Raw genomic sequence first — 16,704 nt, 5'->3', positions numbered from 1 at the left:
AGAACCAGGAAGTGAGCAGGGCCGGTTACGCTTTCCTGAGGCAGCTTGATGTTTAGGTCAAGTGTGACGGAATACCCGGGCTTCAAATTTGGGTGTCAAGTCAATGTTGCCGTTTCAAACACGGGTCAGAGCTTCAAATGACAGTTTGAAGGCTAGGTTTCAAATTAGAAGTTTCAAAACAGCTTTAAGGCTTCAAACTCATGTTAGATTTTCAATTTAGAGGGGTTAAAGTTAGGATTGGAAACCAATACTAGAGTTTCAAACAAGTTTTATGGTTTTAAATTAGTTTGAAGCCAATATTTGGGTTTCAAAACATCATTTGAAGCCAATATTAGGGATTAATAGCAGCTTCACACCTCGGCTACGGTTCCAAATTGGGATTTGAAACCAAGGAGAGGGTTTTAAAACCAATGTTTATGTTGAAGGATTCATACTACGGTCCTGGCCTCGGGTTAAGGTTTCAAACAAGGTAAAAGGATTTCAAGACAGAAAAGTAATATTAGGGTTTCAAATTAGGGACTGTGCTGAAGGTTAGGGTTTCAGAAAAGGGTTGCGTTTTCAAATTAGGGTGTGAAGCCTGGTTTAGAGTTTAGAACAAGTCTTAGGGGTATGAAATCAGGCTTTGATGCCAGTGTTTGGCTTTCAAATGAGGGATTCGGCTCATGGTTATGGTTTCAGATTACAAGTTGAAACCAAGTTTAGGGCTTCATCTGATGGTTTAAAGCAAATACAAGGTTAACAAACGGGCCAGGGTTAAAGTCTTTGAGAAAGGGTGAGGTTAGCCGAGGGGGCTCCGAGGCTGAACGAGGACCTGAGTGAGAGGAAGCGTGAGGACGAAGTGGCCGACGACTGACCGGGGACGAGACGCGGACGAAGACGGATGCGAATACGACGGGGAAGAACTACGAGCAAGACAGGACAGCGAGGCCCCCGCTAAGTAGCTTTCTCCTGCTTATTGGTTTCAGTGACTGCTCAAAACTATTCTTCCCCGTTCTCCCTCGCTCTTCCTCTCTCGTTGACTGGCACCCCCCCCCCCCCCCGGCCCCCTCCTCGCCCCCTCCGCGGCGCGAAAGATAAAGCGGACGGGCCCGACTGTGTGGCTGGCCCTTGTTCACAGCAGTGGCCTTTTGAAGCCAATTTTCCAGCTCACGGAGCAGAGAAAGACGAAGAGAGACGGGCTGCGGAGATGGAGGCACTTGGAGGAGAGTCGAGGGGTGATGGGATGGGCGGGGAAGGGAAACGGGGCCGGGGGTGCGGGGAGGGGCGGGGGTGGTGGGAACGGGAAGTTTTTTTTTCTGAAGGTGAATTGGGTTGGAGTGGGAGAAACTGAAAATTGTTCCGCATGCCTTTAGTCTTTGAATTTGAATTCAGGTTTTTTGGCCCGAAAATGGTGCGCTTCCAGAGGGATTCACAAGAGCCTTAAAATACATTTCCAGCATATTGCTGTACATAAAATACGGCGCACACCTATTGACTATACCTGTTGGGCCATTGGGAATGACGCGGGAACAGCAGAGCTAGGCTTAGCCACCTTTAGCTTTATATTTTGAGGTGACAGTTTTTTAGCGACCATCTTCAATGTTTGTTGTTTTTAGAAACAAACTGCTGAGTTCTCTTTACAGGGTCTTTAAAATATCCACCTATCTTTCTGTGCCGCTTATCCTCACAGGGGTCGCGGGGAGTGCTGGAACCTATCCCAGCTGTCAACGGGGAGGAGGCGGGGTACACCCTGAACTGGTCGCCAGCCAATCGCAGGGCACAACGAGACAAACAGCTGCGCTCACAATCACACCTCGGGGCAATTTAGAGTGTTCAATTAATGTTACCACGTTTTTGGGATGTGGGAGGAAACCGGACTGTCCACCCGGAGAAAAGCCACACAGGCCGGGTCCTCGGAACTGTGAGGCCAAAGTTTGTACCAGCTGAGCCAGTGAAGAAAGCATATAATAATAATTAAAATAACAATTTAAAATATGTTTTGGAAAAATCTGCATTATTCTGTCTGACCTTGAAGCAAATACAGATATGATACCTTGCTAATTTACCGTACACAGTGTTCTCAGCGCGGTGGCGAAATCAAAATATTTCCCCCCTTCCTCCTCCGTCTCAACTAATTATTTACTCGTTTAAGGTGGAGCCTCTTTTTAAGGGTGTTTCTTGTTGCGCCACCACGCAGGGCAGCGCCAAAGTAAATAGCAATTAAAAGCGGCAAATAGAGAGAGGAAAGTGTTTGGCGACCGATACTGGGGGGTGGGGGTGGGGGTGGGGGTGGGAATCAAAATACATACACGCGCACGTGCGTCGGGAAGAAAACATTCATCTGCTGTTTACATTTCATTTGGAATAATGCAGCGTGCGTGTATCTGTGTGTGTTTTGGTAGGGCTGCTATTGAGAATGAAATATAAAAATCATTTGAGCATTTATTCCATATCCTTGCTATTCATTTTAAGGTCCGTGAACTAGTACACTCTTCGTCAACAAGTATATTTTGTTTTTTTCCAACTACTGTACTGCGTTTGGCGGAACAGTGGATCAGCTGGTAAAGCGTTGGCTTCACAGTTCTGAAGTCCCGGGTTCGATCCCGACCCCGCCTGTGTGGAGTTTGCGTGTTCTCCCCGTGCCTGCGTGGGTTTTCTCCGGGTGGGCACTCCGGTTTCCTCCCACATCCCCAAAACATGCAACATTAATTGGACTCTCTAAATTGTGATTGTGAGTGCGGCTGTTTGTCTCCATGTGCCCTGCGATTGGCTGACGACCGGTTCAGGGCGTACCCCGCCTCCTGCCTGTTGACAGCTGGGGTAGGCTCTGGCACTCCCCGCGACTCTTGTGAGGATAAGCGGGACAGACATTGGATGGATGGATGGATGGATGTACTGCGTTCCGCAACTGTACGACATTTTTGCAGACTGGCAGAACAACTTTGGCATAATTTGTGGGATAACAACACGTTACTAGTGAACCAAAACCTTGCACTTGTGGGCATCTGCGCACCGAATTATCTTACTCGTGAGGACAAAGATCGTACTAGTGCATGAACTTTAAGACGGCTATTGAGGTTTTCCGTAGATGTATAAAAATTAACTTCTACTATGCAGCCTCTTAACATGCCTCTGTGTTTGTGTGTGTGTTTATAGGGAAGGGTGGGGGGGGGGGAATATGAATTAAGATTAAATAAGGGGAGAAATCAGAGTTTTACAAATGCCGAGAGACTGGCGAGGAAATGGGTTTAACGTGGCAGATAGCGCCGTGGACAAAAGGGGAACATATACACGAGGCTGGGAGCGATTCAAGTCGCTGGCGTCAACAGCTCGCTCCATTTCACGCCGCGCATCTGAAAACACCCCGACAACAAACGCTTGCATTAGACGCAGCGAGGGAGGAGCGGGGGGGGGGGACACACACACACCGTGAAGAGGTGAAGGAGTGTGATAAACGCTCCCTCCAAAAAAAAAGCAAGAATAAAGAGGCGACTGGCAGCATCTGCTTTTGATGATTTCAATATTCATGTGTTAATTGGTAACGCCCGTCCTCGCTCTCGCCTCCACGAGGTGAATATTTAAGAACGCGCCGCGTGGAGTTAAGCCCCTCTTTTCGTCGTGTTTTTTTTTTTTTTTTTTTTTCCCTTCCCCTTTAGGCGCGAGGCCAACCGGCTGACGGGGAGGGGTCTCGCCAGAGGCCGGGAGGATGCTGCGTGTGGGCGTCGCGCTTCACGCCGCGGCGCCGGCTTAGCCGCCGCTCCTGCATATTCAACGCGGCGACGAGCGCGGCGCCGCCCTGTAGGTGACGAACACCCCGACAAACGCACCGCTGCAATCCAAAACGGCGCTGATGCGTTCGCACAAGAAAATAAACACGAACGGCAATGAAAGGGGGAAAAAAAGCACCTTTGATTTGGCGGGAAATGTTAACATAGTTCTGCGTGACAAAATCAGCTGAATGCCTAATTTCTATAGAGCTCGTGCACGTGACGTCACCGTTGTCACGCCGCCATATTGAAGGTCAAAAAGAGCTGCTCGACAGTGTGGGGGACATTGAACCGGAGCAGAATATTCACAATCCACGAGACTTGTTGTGATGTTGGTTGTCACAACAGACGAGACGGATATTCAAAGAGGTCATTCTTGGAATACTAGCTGAAAAGATCAGAAAAGGTCGATGGATTTCGGCAATTAAACGCGATGGATGGTGCCCGACCAAAATACATACACGCATGTGTAGCGATCAATTAATTTCAGGTATGAATTATTCTTCTCAATCTCAAATTTACAATGCCAGATTGGCTCATTTGAGAACAATGCGTTAAACAAAACAAAAAAAAAAGACGGAGTCATCTCCAATGTACACGGAAGCGTGTTGCGGCCACACGTTAAACTTCGGTAAACCTTCCCTGACAGACTTTTTTTTTTTTTTTTAAACATGCATTGTTCTCAAATGAGTCCAATGCGTATTTTAAAAAAAAGGTAAATAAACCGTCGCTCACACAGAGGTTTACGTAGGTTAACGAGTGGCCGCAACACGCTTCCGTGTACGGTGGCTGAAGCCTATCCCGGCGGTTTATTTTCTTTTTTTAAATACGCATTGGACTCATTTGAGAACAATGCATTTAAAAAAAAAAAAAAAAAACCCGTCTGTCACGGAGAGGTTTACCAAAGTTTAACGTGTGGCCGCAACACGCTTCCGTGTACGTTGGAGATGACTCGGTCTTATATATTTTTTTTTAACGCAATGTTTTCAAATGAGGCAACTTGGCATTATAAATACTTCTTGGGAAACGCTACGGAGGAGCCGACTCGCTTGTCCTCTTTTTTTTTCCCCAATCATAGTTGATGAATGCGAGTTTGCGTAAAACCAGAGGTCATTTATTTAAATATTGGTATTTGTATTGAATACTAGCTGAAAAGAGCGATGGATTTCGGCAAAGGTTAACGTGTAGCCGAACACACTTCCGCGTTCACGAGCCGTCTCCGCGTTGAGAACAGACGCAGCAACGAAGTATTCGAATGCGTCCAGACTTTTCTACGCTTTCAAACTCATCCGTGTGAATTTGGACGACTCACTCACCAGATCCATGTGTAGTTGCAGTTATCCAAGACAAGCGGAAGCGAATTGACAGTCCAATTTCTTATCGGCGAAAACATCGACTTCGGCATTAAATATGGGTCCTCTATGCCGAGTTTATCTCATTTTTCCACATACCTTCATTTATTGTCACCCTCTAAATGTTTAACGGTATCGGACAAAACTTTGAGCGTTGTGCTGTAAGACGTATTTTCGTGTCGTCTCCAACCGACTTAGCATTGAACAATGCTCTGTTTGACCGCCAATATGGCGACGTAAACAAAAGTCACGTGACTTTATGACGTAGATGCACGAGCTCTATTTAGCCTGTCATGTTAAAGGAGAGTCAGCAGCACATACCGGCCACCATTTTAAGTTTCTCTGATTAACCCCGACTAAATTTACGCCGTTCTAGTTGACTTTTCCTGACATATTTTTGCTTCCTAGCACTGCCAGCGCCGCAGTCGCGCTTCGCTGTTGGTAAAAAAATGTATCTTCCACATAGTCTCAAAACAGAGTAACCAAGAAGAAAAAAAAAAACCCAATGAAATAAATTGAATGTTCTCATCAATATATTCTTTCACTCATTCCTCTTACGTCCCGCTCATCCTCACAAGCCTATCGCAGCTATTTTCGGCCAAGAGGCAGGGGACAACCCCGTGCTGGTCGCCAGCCAATTGCAGTGTTGAGATTATACTAATACCATTTCTCGGAGCGAATATTACAATTTTGGTTGGAAATGTTGGCCACACGAGACGACTCTTTTTTTTGCATTAATGGTGATGCAAGAAATGTAGTGACATATTGTTTGACAGAATGCGCGCGGCTCCCGTCACGAGTCGTCACCTTGAGACCCTCCGAGGGCAAGCAGCCGAGCAGGACCAGGCTGTTCCTGTGCACGTTGAAGGGGGTCCGGGGCCAAAGCTCCTCTGCCTGCTCGCCGGACCTCCACCAGCACAGCGCCACGTCCTCCGGCCGGTTGACGGCAACGCCTTGGTGGATTCGATCCGCCCACCCCGCAACCTCCACGCTCGTCACCTGCGCCGGGATACGTACAGAAATGTTTCCAATAGAGCCGCAGCGATGAATCCATACGTCGACAATTAATCGACTGTCAAATCAATCGATTAATTTCGAGGTTTTGTTCAACTTAAAACAGACCAAATCTTTGGAATTCCAGCCTCAACAGTAAACATTTGGAAACATCAGCTTTTACTTTGGAAAACAATGTGCAGTGACATCTCAGCCCATCCAGTAGAGGGCGGAACGCTTTCTGAGGGAACAAATTTTGGCAGATTTCGACACTGATAACAGCATAAATGAGAAAATTGGCAGGAATTCAAGCAGCTAGTTGCTTTTTACAAAAATACTCACGACGAGGGTCGTAAAAGTCGCTAAATAAATCAATCAGCGCACTAAATTGTTCACTTTGAAACTAGCTCTACTGTGTTCACAGCCACATTGTTAATGCAAGCAGTGCACATCAGCTATGAACAATAAACAAAAACAACAAAAATGGTTCCGCCAAAAAAAAAAAAAGGTTTAAATCGATAAAATAGTTAAATCGCCCGACCTTAGTATGAATACAGCCATGTTACACTATGCTACACCCCCCCCCCAACACCCAACACCCAACACACACACACACACACACATATACACAATAGATACACACACTGGCCTGGTCCAGTGGGCTAAGCTGGAGGGGAGTTGAGGCGGGGGGAGGGCGGGGGTGAACTAATCCGGCCCGGCAGAAAAGTGCTTTCTGATTATTGCTGACCAGCAAATGCTAGAAAATATATAAATATATATATATATATATATGTATCTAGGAAGAGATGAGAGGGTGTGTGCGCAGGGTAGATATAGTGTGTTATTATTAACCCACTGATTCCACCCCCCCCACCCCTTTTCCCAATCTGTCAGTGATCTCCCATTCAGCGTTTTTTTTTTTTTTTTTTTTGGGCAACATTTAGTTCTCTTTATTATCGGCTGGGCTGCTGCCGTCATTCTGATTCAACCCCCCCCCCTCCACACACACACACACACACACGTGACCACTGAACCACACTGAAATATTTTTCTACTAAACAAATTTTGGTTCGAGAAATGTCTTTTTTTTTTCTTTTTTCTTTTACATCCTTCTTGTGATTTCACAAGTGACTGCTCTTTTCTTTGACCCAAAACCTCTCATTGATCTGAAAAATTCAATTTATTCTGCACGACCCCCCCCCACCCCCCCTCCACTGTGTGCCTGAGTGTGCGCTTATCTTTTTGATGTGTCCTTCCTTCATTCACTCAAACAAGCTTTGGTTCGCTTCCTTTAAGCTAATTGTCTCCCACAGCCCTTTTGATTTTTTATTTTTTATGTCCTGGCTTACGGTTAGAAACAAAGATTTTATATAGTTTGAGTTTCCGAACGAGCATTATTATTATCATTATGCCCAGAAAACATGGATTGTCATCTTTTGTATGCTGTGTGTAGCTAGAGAGGACGATTTGGGATGATTTACAAAGTTATGGGTTTCCTTGCAGGTGTGAGCGCGTGTTCATGTTCCTGTTTAACCCCCCCCCCCCCCAAAAACAAAAAAAAGTGCCAGGAGAGCTCATTATCGTGCGGAGCGCAGCAGACCTCAGGTCTGAGACCTTCCCCCGAAATATGCACATACTTAAAATTGAGCCTGACAGAACAAAAGTGGACATTAATATTGGAAGATGAAAAATAACCTGAGAAAATGGAAACAGACAGACGATCGGTGCATTGCAACAACAACAAAAAAATGCTTGCAGCAGGTGTGCAAACACAAATTAATATTGATGTGCTCACCCCAAATTGTCCCTATAGGTCTATGGCCAGTTTTGGTCAAAAAAGACTATGAAAGATTAAGAATAACAAATTCATATTTCAATCATATGTAACATTCTGATTAGAAATGAGCAAAACTTGAATTGCAATTTCAAATTGAAATCCAAAGTTCTGTTTCAGGAGTTCAAATTAAACGTTAACGTTAAAAAAAAAAAAAATTAAGATCCAAATAAGAAAAAATATTTAAAAATTCAAATAAAAACATGTCCGTTCATATTGACCATTAACTTTTACTAACCTAAATCAAAATATAAATTGAAAATTCAAATAAAAAGCTCAAACCACAAAACTGATATAAAAGAAATTAACATTTCAAATTTTGAATTCAAATTATGTCTTCAAATGCAACAATTCGATTCAAAAATTTAATTTAAAATCCAAATAAAACAATTTAAAAGAAAAATAGTTAAAATGTCAAAACATGTCCATTCATATCAAACATGAAATTTTACTAACCTAAATAAAAATATAAATTGAAAATTCAAATTAAAAAAACTCAAACCACAAAACTTGTATAAAAAAATTAACATTTCAAATTTCGAATTCAAATTGTCTTCAACTGCAACAAATCAATTCAAAAATTTAATTTAAAATCCAAATAAAACAATTTAAAAGAAAAAATATTTAAAACGTCAAATAAAAACATGTCCATGAACGAACTGAACATTAAATTTTACTAACCTAAATCAAAATATACATTGAAAATTCAAATAAAAAACTCAAACCATAAAACTGATATTAAAAAAATTAACATTTCAAATTCAAATTATGTCTTTAAATGCAACAATTCAATTCAAAAATGTAATTTAAAATCCAAATAAAAATTAAAAAAATATATATATGAAAAGTCAAATAAAAACATGTCCGTTCATATTGAACATTAAATGTGACTAACCTAAATCAAAATATAAATTGAAAATTCAAATAAAAAACTCAAACCACAAAACTTTTCTAAAAAAAGTTAACATTTCAAATTCAAATTATGTCTTCAAAATTGAATAATTCAAACTTACAATTTTTTTATTTGAAAACTGTAGTTAAAATTTTAGAAATTTAACTTAAAACCCAAATTGAACATTTCAAATTATGAAAATGTGCCTCGACGGGAGCCGAGAGCGTGAAGGAAAACGTGATCGCCTATAAAAATTGCATTTTCACAGTTTGGGGGGGGGGGGGGGGCAGCACTTCATCCCCAAACTGTCAAAAATTGGTGTCTGGATTGGTATATATGGCACACAATCCCAAACATCTCGTTTGTTTGTTTTTTTTTAAATATCTTTTTCCACGTGACATTGGCGTACCTTGATTCGAGATGGCGAGAGCTTGTCCGCGTCCCTGCCGGCGTCGGTGGAAGATTCCGGGTTCTTCTTGTTGAGGTAGACGACGGCCAGTTGGCTTTGCTTCAGGAAGGACAACACCAGCAGCTTGTCGCCAAACACCGCTGACGAAAATCAGATACAAGTTTAATTTGTCCCCCTAATAAATAATAATAAATTACACGGTACATAGTATGCGGTAGTAATTACAGACTGATAACACAATCAAACAGTACGTACAGACGAAACTATTTGCACACCAGGCTTTGACGCTTTAATGAATGAATTGCGTTGAGCTTTCGTCTATGCCTGCTTGGGCCACCGGGGGCAGTATAACATAGTCAGGCAGAAATTAAGGAAAACATTTTTTATACTGGAACTCAGTAAGATGCTGTAATATTTGTCATTTTAATTATAAGATAAAGAGCATATGATGATCAGTATTGTTTTTTTTTAAATGATTTGTCTCTATGTATTGAACTGCAACTTATGATGCTAACCATTAGCATGTCAAAGGTGCTTTCCACTGTGTTAGCATTAAGATAGGCGAGGCAGGCCTAAGGCTTCTTTTGAATACACAATTGTCATTTTATTTCTTTTATGTTTAGTTTTACTGCAAACCTTAACTGGGAGGAGTAATACACAGACTGTGGGCTCTTTTTTTTTTAAAGAATTCACCAGAAATTCTCCCGGCCAAACCGCTGCTGGTTGTGAAGTGAGTTGAGTTGATCGAGGCGCTCGCTGGTGAGTTCAGACCAAACTAAACGATTCGGAACGTTTACTTCTGAGTTTCTGTTGCCTGTTGGATTTGGGAAGCGTGATGTGTTTCAATACTTTTGTTCATACGCAGGTAGGAAATTTTCCACTGTGCCGCTCAGTCGTATTCTTCCTTCCCATTCATATTCCTGGCTTTCTTCCCTCTTTTTTTCTGCTCCTCTGCTTCCTGCGTTCTACTTCCTCCTCTCTTTCCGTTCCGCTCGGCAAGCTCCGAGGCTTTTTATCCCGTTTTTTTTTTTTTTTTGTTATTTTGCACGGAAAACACACTCGATCCTGTTCAACTCTTCAGGAGCCGCATGGAAACGCTGATTAGCAATTAAGAGCCCCCCCTCCCCACCCCCACTCTCCTTCAAATTAATCTGTTTATGAAAGCAATTAAACGGCAAAGGGGGGGGGGGATCGTGGGGGGGGGGCTGGAACACATGTCTCTCAGATATGCTGCTTTGAGTTGAATGAGTAAGGCTGCACCCCGAGATTTGGAAATCTAACCCACAATTAACCACACTGCGTATAGGCGTGTGTGTGTGTGTGTGTGTATTTATATACACGAGGGGAGCTGCTATGATTACACTTCAAATGAATTTCAAATTAATATGCAAATATTCCAAAAGAGAGCGGAAAAGGAGGCAAAGACTGCTTGAAAACGCAGTAAAACCAGGTCAGACGCCGTCAAACTGTCCCCCGTATGGCCAAATTTCGGATTACCAAGGATGGGCGCACTCAACATGGCCTCCGGGCTGAAACGCCATCGGCAAAAAAACACAGTTATGACCCGAGTGATGGCTTTTAGACACTACGGTTAATGCACTATACTAAGCATCTTTGTGATAGATTAAAGGCAAATCAAGTTAAATGCAGTTTAGTATTGATCTCGACGGGTGTCTATAAACGGGATTAGGATTAATCCCATTGGTTCTCAAATGAAGGCCAGGATATGAGAGGAGGCTGCGCAGTCAATGTGGGACCAGGTGGCTGATTTGGGATTAAGAGTCCAGACGGGCAGGATTCCCCTCGCCAACCTCAAATGTACGCACGCATAAACGCGGCGTGCGTGTACACAAAAACGACGCACTTGAAAAATCCAAATATGACGTCACTAAATAATTTCTGAAAAGAAAATCATATATCTGGTGCCTTTTCTTAAAAAATAAAATCTAATTTAAATACAACTTTATTCTGACAACACAGTCTTTTTTCATGAGAAATAAAACTAATCTCATTTTACTTGATTTTATTCCCAAACTATTGGGTCTGTTTTTCCTGAAAAACAGATTGTTCTGATAATACTGTTAACTATATTATATTCATAATACTGTATTAGCTTTTTTTTTTTTTTTTTTAAAAAGACTACCTTTTTTCTTGATTTTTTTAATACCAGTAAAACTACTTCCACATTATTTTTCAGAACCAAATAATATATATACAAATTTATTCTCATAACATCTGAAATAAAAAATAAATTAAAAAAACAAGACTTACTAAATCTAATACAAGTAAATAAATAAGTAACTAAAATACACAATAAATAAAATAATAATAAGTAAATCTATTTTTTATTTAAAAAACAAATAAAAAAATACAATGATTCTCAAATTGTGATTTTTTTTTTTCAAAAAATAAATGCAAACTCCTTTTTGAAATGATGCCAGCAGGCTAACAAAATACGGCTCCATTCTTGCAATATTTCGCTCCCAAATGGAAGCCAGGCGTATGAGTGGTGGGACCAGGTGGCTGATTTGGTATTACACCCATACACGCATTTACAGAAACACTGCAAAGATTGTACATAAAGCCGCCATTTTTGCCAAAAAAAAAAAAAAAAAAAAAAAAAAAAAATCAACCTATGCATACGCACTCGCAAGTACAATAAATGCATACACGCACGCCCGCGAGCATAAACAAACAAACTTTACGCATGTTCGAGCATGCACACACAGCGACACACACGGACTGGAAGGCAACCCCCCCCCCCCCCACCCCAAATCCATTTAATTCCATCTCTTGAGCAGCGTGTTGACATAAGAGGCCAATGGGCTTAGCCAAAGCACATTTAAAACACCAGTAAATGAAACCGGCTATGAAAAATCACTTAAGGACGCTTAATCGCGGAGCACGCGGGCGGCTCGTCGGCCAAAAAGGACGTCGCTAATGCTTTGATGGCGCAAACATATGTAATCTAGCCGTCGGTGTGATGTAACGGAAATAGGGCCGCAGAGAACGTGGACAAAGTTTAAGAAGGGGGGAATAATCTGCCATTGTTACGCCACGGAGGCATAAAAGAGGACCCGGCTGGAACAGGAGTGGCTCTTCCGAGCGAGTCTGCCGTTTACTTTAATCCGTGCGGCGCAGAAACGGGATTATCTTCTGCGTCCGCGCGCTGAAAAAGCTTCGTTTCTATTGCACGTTGAGACAAAAAAAGGCAGCTGGCAAAGGCTGAACTGAACCAATGCACAAAGGCAGCGGAACATTTCAAACCGCACATTTTTTTCCATTTTTAAACAATTTGACCCCGTAGAAAACCAGCACAACGGGAATAATCTGGTGCAAAATCGAAGCCTCGCTGAAAGGCTGCTGTTATAAATCAGGGTTGGGAAAAGTGTGGCCGGGGGGCCACGTATGGCCCGTTCCGCTCACCCAGGATTTACAGTACTAAATCAAGAGTTCTCTGATTTTGTACTATACCAAAGCAACCTGGGCAACAATCGCACCTGAACGGTGCCAACGGCTCATCAGTCCGATGCCCCGCCCCCTTGATGCCAGAATCCATGCTAAAGGCTAAAGGCCCAACAAAGTCCGACATTTTTGTTCAACATCTTTTTTTTTTTTTTTTGGGTCACAAGAAATATTCACATTTTTTGAAATACTAGATTTGTTTATTTTTTTATCTTTCTGCCATAATCATCAAAATTGTAATCAATCAACGCGTGAAATGTGTCACTTTGTGTGCCGTGAACTAAAATACACAATTGACGTTTTGAAAGAACTGAAATGATTAACTCCCCCTTGATATTGAAATATTTGACACATACCTAGCCGTTCTTACTACTTTTCACAATATGACATTCATCTCATAATATTAGCTATTTTTATCGAATACTATGAAATATTCTGGATTATATTGTGATTTTTTTTCCACCCAAAAATATTTTCACCTCTTTTTAACTATATTCTCCTGAAAATTAAGTCCTTTTATAAATACAACATTATTCTCACAATACTACATCTTTTTTAGGGGTAAAAAAAAAACCCCAAAAAAACAAATTCCACGTCTTATTTTTAGCAACGTATTCAAATGGACCACACACATCTTAATTGCACGTGGCAAGTTTACTCCCGAGTCTTCCACCTCTTAGCTAAGCGGCCTAATTTAACTTGTGACAGATGTGAGCGTGTAACGTGCTACACTCCCCCCCCCCCCCCATCCACCCCCAACATACAACCATTACGCTAATAATTAGCGCCTCGGAGGCTTTGAGTAGCGCACGGCGGGAGGCTGCTGCCCGTATTCCGTACCTGTGGGCCTCGGTGCGTGTGCACTTTACGTGCGTTTTGCGTGTTTCTTTCATGACTGTTGTTGGTCTTTGTACAAGAAAGCTTTCATTACATATGTACGCCGCCGTGAGTGTGCGTGTATGTGTGCGCACTAGCGGGACTTCATCGAGTGTCTTGAGACCGAGCAGCGAGGCCATGTTATGAACAAATAATTGATACAGAAAGAAAGAAATAATTAGCAGATTTGGCCCGCCGCTTATTCTCTGCTGAGCGAGGGGGGAAGTCGTGGGAGGAGGTAAGGTAAAGGTTGGGGGGAGGCGGGACCCCCTGGAGGAACACGCGATGGAGGAAAAAACACTGATGGATGCTCTTAAGGGACGGCCCCAGGACACACAACACAAAAGGATTTGCCCGCAATTAGCGAGCGGAGTCGGCTTGCTCACCTGTGGCACCTGTGATGTGTGCGTGGAGAAAAGGATGTCTTTAATAAAAGTCTGGATCAATGCATCGCTCTAAAATAAAGTTACAAAGTGCCACGGTGACGCGCTGACACAAGCGCGGTACATCGTAAAGTGAGTCCGAGCGCTTTACGGGGACCGTATTGAGGAAGTCCAGTCAAAATGGAGACTGTGGACATAACAATAAGGAACTGAAATCAGGACTGGGGGAAAACCTTAGCGCTCGAGGTGCCACATTTGATGCCCAGGTCGTTCATAGATCAAGAAATGAAAAGATTAAACTACGTACAATTGGTTAATAATAAGGAATAACTCATTTGTTTATTCGCACCATTTATAATGAATTTCATTATTATTCAAAGGGTGGGAAAGGTACGGCTCGTGATGCGTTGGCTCCAGGTCGTTCATAGATGATAAAAATTAAAGACGTTAAAACATTAAAAAGTCGATATAATTGTTTAATAATAAGGATTAGCTCAATCATATTTTTTATTTGCACTATTTATAATGAATGGGCGACACGGTGGATTAGCTGGTTCACACAGTTCTGAGGACTTTGGTTCGATCCCGGAGTTTGCATGTTCTGCCCGTGTCTGCGTGGGTTTTCTCCGGGTGGGCACTCTGGGCTCCCACATCCCAAAAACATGCAACGTTAATTGGACATTCTAAATTGCCCATAGGTGTGATTGTGAGTGCGGCTGTTTGTCTCGATGTGCCCTGCGATTGGCTGGCGACCAGTTCAGGCTGTACCCCGCCTCCTGCCCGTTGACAGCTGGGATAGCCTCCGGCACTCCTGTGACCCTCGTGAGGATAAGCGGCTAAGAAAATGGATGGATGGCTATAATTAATTAATTAAGCACTGATCCTCAAAGTGTGGTAAAGGTACACTTAGTGATTAGCGGGCTCCCTCTAGTGGTACGTGTGAGAAACACTGAATTTAAAATTTAAAATTTAAATTCACCTAACCCTAACAAGCGAATATATTCAAATGAAGTTTGTAACTAAGTATATATCATCATGTTGGTCCTTATGGTGATACTTTTTAAGTGGTACTTGGTGTAATTAAAAAAAAAATGCATTAATTTATTTTAGCATTGCTTTATACTATTATACCTATTTTCAATTACATACACATTTACGAATGACTTGGCGCTTTTTAAAGCTCAAATGTAGCTTTCAAACATAAAAGTTTCGCGGGGAGTGAGAATGTTGGTTCAACTCCAAATTGCAGCACTTTTGAGGCCACGTGCGCTACATCGTAAATTTCCAAGTGGAAGTTCCGTAAAAAAAATAAAGGCAAACAAACGCCGTTGTCGCGATAACGTTCCCCTCACTCACCATCGGTCACGGTGTCGCCGGGCAGTCGTCCCGCTAACGCTCGGTCGATGCACACTTGCTCGAGTTGGGGTCCGCTGAGGGTCAGGGTCACCAGTATGCCGCTGCTGAGCAGAAGCTGCACACAGACGCGCAAGAAAAACACATTAGAGGGTTGGGAATACACACTGGGGAGAACAGAAGAAGTAGCACATCAAGCAAACTGCAGTGCCGCTACTAATTTGTGGCCTGCTCCGGGAGGACCAGAGCACTACGGCGCCAGAAGGCTGAAACCGGAGTGGGTGTGTGTGTGTGTACCTGGCAACAGCGTGTGTTCCTCCATCTGGTGTGAACGCAGGTGTTGGTCTGCAACAGTTCCTGAATGGGCGTGAAAAGACGGACAAAAGAAGACAAACGGGTCACGTTCGGTCAAGGTCCGAACCAAAGCGGGTCACGGCAAACCACGCGACATCACTCTCTCCTCTTATTGGTCACAAGAACATGAACGGGAGGAAAAAAGAGATGAATTCAAATACACTTATGAGGCTATGATGCAGGCTCGGTTCAGCCATTACAGCAGAGGGCAATGGGGGTGATTTCGACATGTTTCAGGCACATTTCATTCCAGAAGAGACTGAGGGGGTAGGAAATGGACCAAAGTGGAGACTCTTGAGATTAATCAATTCCTCAGTACAATTTAGTCTTGCCCACTTGTCAAGATCAGGACTTATTTTGGCAAATTCCTCAGTTGGATAGAAGTACTACACGGCCGCCTTCTTGCTTACGTTTGGGCTCGGGTCCCTGAAACTTTTTCGTGTGTTGTGTCCTGCGAGAACTGGTTTTGGTCTTGGAATTCATCTGAAAATGTCTGCTTGAAAGCAAAATGGACAATTTTAGGCTTCAATTTCGGGAAGGGGTTCTTGAAACTTTTTGGTGTATCCTTTTACGACAGACGTGCGCACCCAATTTCTAGTCGATTAGTGAAACTGGGGCCGTAACGACCAAAAAAAAAATGCACGTCATCTACACAAGATCTGAATAGTTTACTTTCCACTGTCTTCCTGTTAATGATATGCAGTATTTCAAATGATTATTGTGAAAAGTACCAAACATTTTTTATTTTTATATTGATATTTTCAGTCTAAAGATCTGGCATTGGCGGTTTTGCTATTTCAGTACCGATCTGGTACAAGACGGCTGATCCATAATTTAAGTCAGTGAATGTGGAAATAGGCGGAACGGTGGGTCAACAGGTGAAGCGTTTGCTTCACAGTTCTGGGGACCCGGGTTCAATCCCGGCCCCGCCTGTGCGGAGTTTGCATGTGTTCCCCGTGGCTGCGTGGCTTTTCTCCGGGCACTCCGGTTTCCTCCCACATCCCAAAAACATGCGACGTTATTTGCACATTCTAAAATGCCCCCTAG

The 16,704-nt window shown here is 42.8% G+C and overlaps 1 protein-coding gene across 9 annotated transcripts in view; it reads right to left on the bottom strand.

Moving 5' to 3' along the window:
- The window catches only part of wdpcp (WD repeat containing planar cell polarity effector), a 66,279-nt gene that overhangs the window by 28,455 nt on the left and 21,120 nt on the right, over positions 1-16,704 (bottom strand). For all 9 annotated transcript variants that reach the window (XM_061838139.1, XM_061838137.1, XM_061838136.1 and 6 more), the window contains 4 exons: positions 15,601-15,660; positions 15,307-15,421; positions 9,227-9,366; positions 5,906-6,097 (listed from right to left, as the gene is read on the bottom strand). In XM_061838139.1, coding sequence (XP_061694123.1) covers positions 5,906-6,097; positions 9,227-9,366; positions 15,307-15,421; positions 15,601-15,660 — 507 coding nt within the window. The remainder of the gene's footprint in view (positions 1-5,905; positions 6,098-9,226; positions 9,367-15,306; positions 15,422-15,600; positions 15,661-16,704) is intronic.

Source organism: Syngnathoides biaculeatus, chromosome 12 (assembly GCF_019802595.1).
Source record: "Syngnathoides biaculeatus isolate LvHL_M chromosome 12, ASM1980259v1, whole genome shotgun sequence".
Classification (NCBI taxonomy): Eukaryota; Metazoa; Chordata; class Actinopteri; order Syngnathiformes; family Syngnathidae; genus Syngnathoides; species Syngnathoides biaculeatus.
Note: the sequence above shows the minus strand (reverse complement) of the source record. Positions and strands in the feature narration are given on the sequence as shown.